This window comes from Anolis carolinensis, chromosome 3, assembly GCF_035594765.1.
Source record: "Anolis carolinensis isolate JA03-04 chromosome 3, rAnoCar3.1.pri, whole genome shotgun sequence".
NCBI lineage: Eukaryota > Metazoa > Chordata > Lepidosauria > Squamata > Dactyloidae > Anolis > Anolis carolinensis.
The window spans coordinates 269,066,999-269,077,160 of NC_085843.1; the positions used below are offsets into that span (position 1 = coordinate 269,066,999).

The window sequence follows — 10,162 nt, forward strand, 5'->3', positions numbered from 1 at the left end:
CGCTATCAAAAAAGGGGGAAATAGGCAAGAAAGGGGTTATTTTGTGTTTAGCACAGACAAGAGGCTTCACTGAATTGTTTACCTCAGGATAGCATTTAAATGGATAAAAAAACCACAATCATAGAACCATGAAACCATATTGGACTCTGTGGCTTCCCATTTGACATTTTATATCATTAGGTCCTGCCAGCGAATGTAAACAAGATGTGGGTTGTTGTATGTTTTCCAGGCTGTATGGCCATGTTCCAGAAGTATTATCTCCTGACGTTTCGCCCACATCTATGGCAGGCATCCTTAGAGATTGAGGTTACCTCAACCTCTGCAGATGCCTGCCATAGATGTGGGTGAAGCATCAGGAGATAATACTTCTGAAACATGGCCATACAGCCCGGAAAATTCACAGCAACCCTGTGATCCTGGCCATGAAAGCCTTTGACAACATAATGTAAACAAGAGTCACAATCACAAGCTGGGGTGAATTTAAGAGTGTTAAGGCCCTTTGGGCAGCTATCACTAGCTGGTTTATATAGTACAGTTGACTCTCTGTATCCATGGATTTTGCTTCCATGGATTCAACAATCCAGAGTTTGAAAATATGTTTAATCCAAAAAGCAAGCTTTGGTTTCACCATTGTATACAATGGACACCTAATAGGACTTGAGCAGTCACAGATTCTGGTATCCATGGGAGGTCCTTGGATCAAACCTCAGCAGATACCAGATACCAACTTCCATGACAGCTGTACAATTAGAAAACTGGAAGTGTGCCCAGCAGTGAATAACACCTAGAGCATACACACACCTCACTAGAAAATGGATCCAAACAAGCATGAAACACAGAACAGAACAATTTATTGAAAACAAGAGATATTTTTGTGAGTTGAATATCACCTGAATATTCAATTTGTGTGGGCTTCATTTTGACATGTGGAGGATTTCGTTTCAAAGCGAAAGAGTCAATAATACAGTGCAATTTACTGTTGAAGGAGCTTGACTTGTTTGCAAAAGCCTGAAAGGATTTCAGGAACAATTATTTCCAGATGAGAGAGATGCATCATACGCGCTCATGGGAGGTGCATTGCCCACCTCTGCACTAAAGCTATGCCTATCTAACTACAGGCAGTCCCCGAGTCATGAGCAAGACAGGTTCTGTAGGTTTGTTCTTAAGTTGATTTGTATGAAAGTAGGAACAGGTACATTTTAAAAGTGTAGCTCCAGCCAAAAACAGGGGAAAGTCAACACCCCTGTGGTGTTTGTTTTGCTGTCTGTGCCTCTGTTAAGAAGATTCCACCTCACTTTCTGTGCCTATGATCATTGGATTTTGAAAAATGTGGCTTGTTGTGGAAACAAGGATTGGTGATAAAGCTTCAGTGGAGACACTTTTTCCCCATGATAACTCTTTCAGGAGTGGATTTCCCTTCTTAGAGGTAGATTTATCTCACTTCCTGCTTTCTCACTCCCATTCTTAACTATGAACCAGATCGTAACTTGGGGGTTGCCTGTATTATAAAGATCCTTTATTCATTTTACTGGTTATGTTTATATGCTGCCTTTCCTCCCGATTATTCAGGGTGGTGTACCATGGATCTCATGAAGGTAGGTTAGGTGGAAAACTGACCTAAGATCACTCAGTGATTTTCATATCCAATTTGAGGATGTAAATCTAGGTGTCCTCAGTTCTTGTCCTGAAATCTAACTATGGCATTGTTCATGCTGTTTTCTTATCTCAATTTAAATGGGCTAATTATTCAGATTCCCAAGGTCAAAATCCCATAGAAGGGATGCATAGGTAGACGTAAAGGTTTCCCCCTGACATTAAGTCTAAATATGTGCAACTCTGGGGGTTGGTGCTCATCTCTATTTCTAAGTTGAAGAGCCAGCATTGTCCATAGACGCCTCCTAGGTCATGTGGCTGGCATGACTGTGTGGGGCACTGTTACCTTCCTGCCGGAGCTGTACCTATTGATCTATACATATTTGCATGTTTCCATACTACTAGGTTGGCAGAAGCTGGGGCTAACAGCGGGAGCTCATCCTGCTTCTCTGATTTGAACCTTTCGGTCAGCAAGTTCAGCAGCTCAGTGGTTTAACTTGGGAATTATTCAGATTCCCAATGTCCGTTCCTGGAAGGTGTAGGACCCAAGAAATAGGCTCACACCGCTGGTCGCAATGGAAAACTTTATTGAATCCGCCTTGCCAAGATGACTGCAAAAGCTTTTACTGACCCTCTTCCGCTTTTCCCTTCAGTATATGGGGTTGTTGCCTCCCCCCTCCTCCTTCTCCATCCACACCTCCCTTTCCTTTTGTCCTTTCCCACGTTTGAAGACCAGACCCTGTCATAAATCAGCCTATCCCGCCAAATGGTCTCCTTCCTCTGTCCTCTTGTAGTCAGGTTGCGAAAAGACCAGCTTTGATGATGCTGTTCTTTATTGCACCCTGACATGACTCCCCCCTTCGAACGACGACCCTGTGGGGAGAGACAAAGTTCTGACAATCTAAGAACAACAGCAGCAGAATAAGCCAGGAGAAGGAAAGAAGAAGGAGAGAGAGAGTCCACCCCCCCCCCCTTCTCGGGATCATGGTCCAGGTTTATGGGGAAACTTTGTGTGAAACTGTTTTCTCAACTTTGGGGCTTTAACATGCTCTGCTGCTACCCATTCCGGGTGTAAGGTCTGTGAAGACCATTGGACCAAGTAGTACAGTTTCCCCCGAGACTTCTTGGAGTCCAGGATATCCTTGATTTCAAAATGGGTGTGTGCCCCCACCATAATGGGGACCGGATCTGCCCCCGGTTTACTCCATCTGTGAGTGTTTGGCGCTGGTTTCAGCAGGCTAACATGAAACACTGGGTGCACCTTGCGCCATCTATGAGGCAATTGTAACCGTACTGTCACTGGGTTCACAACGGCCGAAATGGGAAAGGGACCAACATATCGTGGGCTCAGCTTCCGGGATGGTTGTGTGGATTTCAGGTGCTTTGTCGACAAGTACACTAACTCCCCCACTTTGTAGTCCGGTGGTGCTGTTCTCTTTCTATCTGCATATTTCTTGTAATCCACTTTGGCGGTGCGCAAGGCCTCCTGAACCGAAGGCCAAGCGGCAGCGATCTTCTCGCCCCAATTCCCTGGCTTCTCGTCAGAAGGCAACTCCTTTTGCAGTGCGGGGAATGGCGGAAAATCTCTGCCGTTCACAACTTTAAACGGAGAGACCCCAGTGGACGCGTGATCCGAATTGTTAATGCAATATTCGGCAAGGGGTAGCATCGAGGACCATTGATCTTGCTGGTACGTGCTGTAGCAACGGAGGAACTGCTGAAGGGTCTTCTGAACCCGTTCGGTGGCTCCGTCTGTTTCTGGATGGAAGGCTGTGCTCAGGGCCCTTTCAGTTCCTAAAATACCCAGGAAAGACTTCCAAAACCTCGATGTGAACTGAGAGCCCCTGTCACTTATGATCCGCTTGGGACAACCGTGCAGGCGGAACACGTGTTGCAGAAACAATTTGGCCAACTCGGGTGCTGTTGGAAGTCTCTTAAGGGCCACGAAGTGAGCTTGTTTGGAGAACAGGTCAATTATAGTCCAGATTGTGTTGAAACCGTTGCTGTTGGGCAGGTCTACCACAAAGTCCATAGCTATATCCGTCCACGGTCTCGAGGGGTCTGCTACTGATTGCAACAATCCTTCCGGTCTGCCCACCTTTTGTTTTGCCATAGCGCACACTGGGCATTCCTGCAAATAACCCTTTACATCCTTGCGTATGGTTGGCCACCAGAATTGTCTATTCAACAGTTTCAGAGTTTTTGTAAACCCAAAATGACCAGCGAGCTTGGAGTCGTGTGCTTGGGCCAGCACCCTCCCCCGAAGTTCCTCCGGTACGTAGTATTTGGAACCGTGAGTCCACAATCCCCCTGTTTGAGACAGTTCATCCCTATGAGACTGGAGCCAGGGGTCTGCATCTGCAGCTAGCCTCAATTCCTGGGACAGTTCGTGTGGTTGACCACTAGGTGGGGGCTTTTCCTTCGCTGTGGCCCTTGTCTGCACCATCAAACCCAGTTGTTCTTTCGTGAACACAGTTCCGACTTCCCCCAGGGCCGAATAGTTTGCATCGGGCATTCGAGATAGGGCATCTGCCATCCTGTTCTGGGTCCCCGGAAAGAACTTCAGCTTAAAATTGAAACGGTTAAAGAACTGTGCCCATCGCAGTTGTTTTGCATTCAGCCTTTGAGGGGTACGTAAAGCTTGCAGATTCTTGTGATCAGTCCATACCTCAAATTGGGCCTCGGTTCCCTCCAAGAAATGCCTCCAATGGGATAGGGCAGCCTTCACTGCGAAGGCCTCCTTCTCCCACACCCGCCAATTCCGTTCCGTTGCCGTGAACTTTCTTGATAAATAAGCACACGGTCTTAGAGCACCCTCATCATCGGCCTGCAACAGTATTGCTCCATAGGCCGCCTCTGATGCATCACAATGAACCACGAAAGGTTTGTCCCGTTGGGCATGAACTAATATGGGTTGACTTGTGAACCTCCTTTTTAATTCCTCAAACGCCTCTTGGCACTCAGGCGTCCAGTTCAGCTTCGCACCCGGCGTCTTAGTCTTACGAGTCTCCCCCACTCCCTTAGTCTTTAGTAATTCTGTCAAAGGCAGAGACAGCTTGGCAAAGTCTTTGATGAACTGTCTATAGAAATTTGCAAAGCCTAGGAATCCCTGCAGCTGTCTTCGAGTCCTTGGAGGCTCCCACGCCAATACATCCTGCACCTTGGCGGGGTCCATAGCTATGCCTTTTGTGGAAATGCGGAACCCCAAGTAGTCTAACTCCGTTTTGTGGAATTCACACTTGGAGAGTTTAGCATAAAGCTGATTCTCCTTTAATCTCCGCAAGACTTCTCGAGTCAGCCTAATGTGTTCAGACAGTGATTTACTGTACAAAAGAATGTCATCGAGATATATAATAACCCCCTTATATAGCATGTCACGAAAGGTCTCATTTATGAACTGCATGAACACCTTTGGACCTCCGCACAAGCCAAAAGGTAAAACTTTAAAATGGTACTGCCCAAGGTGACAATTAAAAGCCGTTTTCCAACAGTCTTCATCTTTGATTCGAATCCTATAAAAAGCCTCCCGCAAGTCCAGTTTGGTAAAGATGCGTGCCTCGCCCAATTGCGCCAACATCTCTGACATTAGGGGAAGCGGGTATTGGTTTGTGGTGGATATTGCGTTAAGACCTCTATAATCCACGACCAATCTTAGGCCGTCTGCTTTTGGCCTGAAAAATACTGGCGCTGCCATGGGGGACTGAGATGGCTCGATGAAGCCTCTCTATATATTCTTGTCAATAAATTCTCTGAGTGCCCTTTTCTCTGGTTCCGACATTGCATAGAGTTTTGGCTTAGGTAGTTTGGCATTGGGGTCTATTTCAATTGCACAGTCCGTCTTCCTATGAGGGGGCAACTGGTCACACTCCTTCTCACTGAACACCTCTGCGAATTCATGGTAGACTCTGGGAACGCTTTCCAATGGTACCCCCTGTGACGTGGCTGCTATCGCCCCCTCTGGCTCCAGTACCTCTATGTCTTTCGGGGTACTCTCAAAATTGCAATTTCCATCCCAGAAAGTAAATGTCTCCCTTTTCCAGTCAATCTGAGGGTTTTGCCATCTCAGCCAAGGAACGCCCAAAATGACTGGCTGATGTGCCATTGTTGAAATCACAAATTGCAATGTCTCAGCATGAGAACCCATAGTCATTCTTAAAAACCCTCTTTTTTCTGTTACTGGGACTCCGTATGCTGGGGTTCCATCCAATTGTGCGAAGACTACTGGTGTCTTTAGTGGGTTTGGCTCCACCCCCAACCTGTTTGCTAGTTCGGGAGTAATTAGGCATCTCGTGCACCCACAGTCCAGCATAGCATCTGCTTCTACCTGAATCCCTGTCTCTGGGTTCAACAGCCTCACTCTGACTCTCACAATGTCACAATTTACTCTTCTCAACTCACCCCCGTCGCCCTCTGGTGGTTCGATCTGTCTCCGGGCATTCAAAACAGATCCCAGTCGTTTCCCGGTAACTCCAGGTCCTCCGCTTCCTCCATCTCTTCTGCCTGAAGCTGCCCTGGGGCTAAAGCCGTTTCCGTTGCCATGGCAGCTTTCCCTTTTGCTAGTTTGGAGCTCTGGTGGGGTGGCTTCTGGCTGTGAAGCCTCTCTCCTCTTGTCTCCACGCCTGTCCCTTTCGGACACTCTGCCGCTCGATGTCCCTCGCGGCCGCAAGCGAAGCAGGCCCCCCTCCCTGCTCTCCTCTCCCTGCTGGTCGACCTTCCGCGACGAGGGGAGAAGCGCCGTGTTGCTGCTGTCGGGGGTTTGATTCTGTTGCTCTCCCTTGGACGACGAGAGATTTGCTGTTGGTCCACCTCCACGCGCCCCGCTAGCAAAATCCAGTCCTCCAAGTCTCTTGGATTTCCTCTGTGTAAAGCCCACTCGAGCACCTCAGAGCGTAAACCAGCCCTGAAATATTCCAGTTTGGTGGTGTCGGACCAGTCCCTAATCTTCCCCGCTGTGGCTTTAAATTCCAGGGCGTATTCTGACACCGTCCTTCCTCCCTGGTATATCCTTTTGAGTTGGGCCTTCGCCCTCTCCTCTGCCAAAGGGTCTTCGAATCTCTCACGGAGGGCTCTCAGGAAATCCTCCAGGCAGGCCAGCTCCCGGGCACCAGTATCATACATCTGCATTAGCCAGTCTGCAGCTGCTTCTTTCAAGTTTGCCCCCACCGTGTGGATTTTTGCGCTTTCTGAAGGGAATTGGTCCCCAAAATCCTCCATGAAGTGTCTTACGTTTGTAATGAAATAAGACAGCTGTTTGGGGTCCCCGTTGAACTTCACCCGAAATTCTCCCTTCCCAGGCATTTGGCTCCTTCCTGACAGGCCCGTGGGGAAAACTGATGTCCCCTGCTGAGGCATCTCATCCTCATAGTCCTGTGGACTCTCCCCGGCAAAGGGACGGGGTTCAGTGCCTCTCCCGGGCAGCCCTCTCCTCTGCTCCCGTTGCTCGACTGTCGCCCTCCAGGACTCGTTTACCTGCCGCTGCATCAGATCCATCTGTCGAGAGAAAGTTTCAAACATTTTCTCCATGGCATCTAATCTCCTCTCCATCCTTCTCATCTCCGGGGCTCCCTCTCCGTCTCGCTGCCAATCGCCTCCCATCTGGATCTTCCGTCTCACTGTCACTCCCCTGCCTGCGGGTAACTGGGTGGAGGTCAGCGGCTTCCACGATGGGTCCGAGGGGTCTGTCCCCCCTTCGCTCAACGCGGGCGATGGGTTCCCTTCCTCTCTCAACTCCTCGGCACCTCGAGGGTTCGCCTGTTCTTCTTCCAGGAAGAGGAATTCCTTCATGGCTTCTCCTCCATCAGGGTTCATGCTCTCACCGGAGAGACCTTTCCTCACGGGATGAGCCGGGAAAAAAAAAAGGGAGTAAAAGCTTAATGTCCGTTCCTGGAAGGTGTAGGACCCAAGAAATAGGCTCACACCGCTGGTCGCAATGGAAAACTTTATTGAATCCGCCTTGCCAAGATGACTGCAAAAGCTTTTACTGACCCTCTTCCGCTTTTCCCTTCAGTATATGGGGTTGTTGCCTCCCCCCTCCTCCTTCTCCATCCACACCTCCCTTTCCTTTTGTCCTTTCCCACGTTTGAAGACCAGACCCTGTCATAAATCAGCCTATCCCGCCAAATGGTCTCCTTCCTCTGTCCTCTTGTAGTCAGGTTGCGAAAAGACCAGCTTTGATGATGCTGTTCTTTATTGCACCCTGACACCCAAGGTCAAAATCCCATAGAAGGGATGCATAGAATAAAGTTATTCATCTGGAGTTACACCATGGGTATGTATGCTATGCCATTGATATGATAGATCTTACCATTAATATGTAACTTATGTCATTCTGGATGTATTCTCCTACCATGGAATGGATGATCAGCTCCAAAGTACATTAACAGACACATATTCAAGAGTGTCCCCTTGGGGAAAAAGGCGGGGCGTAAATTAAATCATCATCATCATCATCATCATCATCATCATCATCATCATCATCATCATCATCATCATCATCAAGACTGTGTCCCTGTTTCAACAGCCATAATCAGGATACAACCCTTGCATAACATCCTAGAAGTGCAACAGCCTATATGAAAATGCTTGTGTTCTCATATGTCATGGACAGAATGCTAGCCCAAGTCTCTCAAATATTTTATTTCTCTTTTCAAGCAGTTTGGCTTTAACTTACAGCTTCAATGTTCAAAGTGCTTCTGTGCCCCCATCTCATTGGCCTCCAGGGAAAGAGAGAAGCCCTGGAAGAAATGGGATACGGAGTTGCTAAGCAACAGCTAGGTCCATGCGCCCACCAAAGTGTTTCAGTCCATAAATCTTACCTTGTGTGGTTGGTTATCGAGACATCTAAGCCATATGCTTTCCGTAGCAACATCTGAATGCAGACAACATACCAATTGCAGCTATCTGTGTTTGAAGAACTTGACAAATGGTTTGGGAGAAAAGTATCAACCAGTCTTTTTGGAAAAGATCTGCAGCCAAGATAATTTAACACAAATTAGTAGTTGCTACTCTCAACAAAACGTTTCATCCTATCTATAAAACACTCTATAAAGGGTATATAGGATTGTGCTCATTCATCCTAGAATCCATGCAGCCCTGAGAAAAGTTACTGCTCTAGACTATTGTGGTCTATGCACCAACCATGCTATCTTGTGGATTCTGATCATTGTAATGGTAACATTTCCCAAATCTACTTGATATTATGACTTGGCTGCTTATTCTCAAGATAACGCGTGACATGCTGAGGAAAGCTCTGAATCCTTATGTTGGGACTGGTTTCATTAACATGTTAGCGCCTTTACACTTTGCATAGACTGCCAATGAATGTAAAAGTCTTGATTGCTCCCAGATTAAACTGGCTAATTATTCAGGTCTCAAGGCCAAGATCCCATGGAAGACATGCATAGCGTGACACTATACAGTTAAGTTACATCATGGGTGTTCTATGCTGCCCATATAATAGATCTCATGATTAATGTGTAACTTATATCATGCTGGATCCATGTTTCTCTTGTGTAATGGATGATCAGCCTCCAAACTAATTAATTAACAAATTGGTGAGCTTTTTTATTGTGTCAGAAGCGACTTGAGAACATACTGCAAGTAGCTTCTGGTGTGAGAGAATTGGCCGTCTACAGAGACATTGCCCAGAGGACGTCTGGATGTGTTACTATCCTGCTGGGAAGCTTCTCTCATGTCCCTGCAAGCTAGAGCTGACAGACAGTTCACTCTATCTCATAGATTCGAACCAGCAATCTTCAGGTCAGCAATCCAAATATCAGATCAGCAGTCCAGCCAGCACAAGGGTTTTATCCCATTGCACCGCTGCGGCTCCTCAATTGGTGAGCTGAGCAGACTACTGAGTTGCAGTAACTAGTGGGTAGGGAAGGAAACTAGTGCACCAACTAATGAGATATGCAGCAAGGGATATCAGGAGAAATTAGTGAGGGGTAAAATCACAAGCTCTAGGTCAGAAAAGTGCAGTCATAATATGTTTTATGGATGCTGCTAGGAATTTCTGCCATGGATACAAAAGGTAAACACAGATTCTTCTACAGACCAAAAGTTTAATGCAGATTTTTTAAAAGTTGGTATCTGTTTACAGAAACACAGTTTCCCAGTTCAATTCATACATTCAGTAAAATATATATACCTATTTGTGGAAAATGTGTTACACTTTACTGAGCTGTAGCATTCACATCTGGAAAGCACCTGCTCAATTAGCTTTCTCTCATAATTTTATGCTCATTTCTGGTTTGTTTTAATTATTGCTAATTGGGTTTCTGGACTTTTTATGTTTCAAAACAAGTGAGGGAGGTAAGATGAAACCCATCCAGCTATGTATGTGCTGCAGTAAATAACGCTTCTAAGAATATTCTAATTACAAGGTTGAATGTGCAAATGTCACTCAAGGGAAGTCTATTCAAAGGTGAGATCAGTGGATTCAATGGGATTTTTCCAAACACTTGCATCATTTCTAGTAAATCAAACCCTACCAAAGGGAGCTGAAAAGAAAGGAGAGGAAAACTGTCACAGTACCAGAAGGCATTGCCTTCACCACAATTATTTCCTC

General features: G+C 46.6%; 1 protein-coding gene across 1 annotated transcript; it reads right to left on the reverse strand.

Annotated features, from left to right (window-relative positions):
- Nucleotides 1–5,332: 5,332 nt before the first annotated feature.
- LOC134297894 (uncharacterized) lies at nt 5,333–8,799 on the reverse strand. Its single transcript, XM_062976765.1, has 2 exons — nt 8,409–8,799; nt 5,333–8,327 (listed from the first exon to the last, which is right to left on the reverse strand). The coding sequence occupies exon 2, from the start codon at nt 7,399–7,401 to the stop codon at nt 6,031–6,033; it is 1,371 nt and encodes a 456-aa protein (XP_062832835.1). The 5' UTR covers nt 7,402–8,327; nt 8,409–8,799; the 3' UTR covers nt 5,333–6,030.
- Nucleotides 8,800–10,162: the final 1,363 nt, after the last annotated feature.

Bases quoted from the DNA above. Each gene is read 5' to 3' on its own strand.
- LOC134297894 (XM_062976765.1), bottom strand. From the start codon at position 7,401: ATGAACCCTGATGGAGGAGAAGCCATGAAGGAATTCCTCTTCCTGGAA.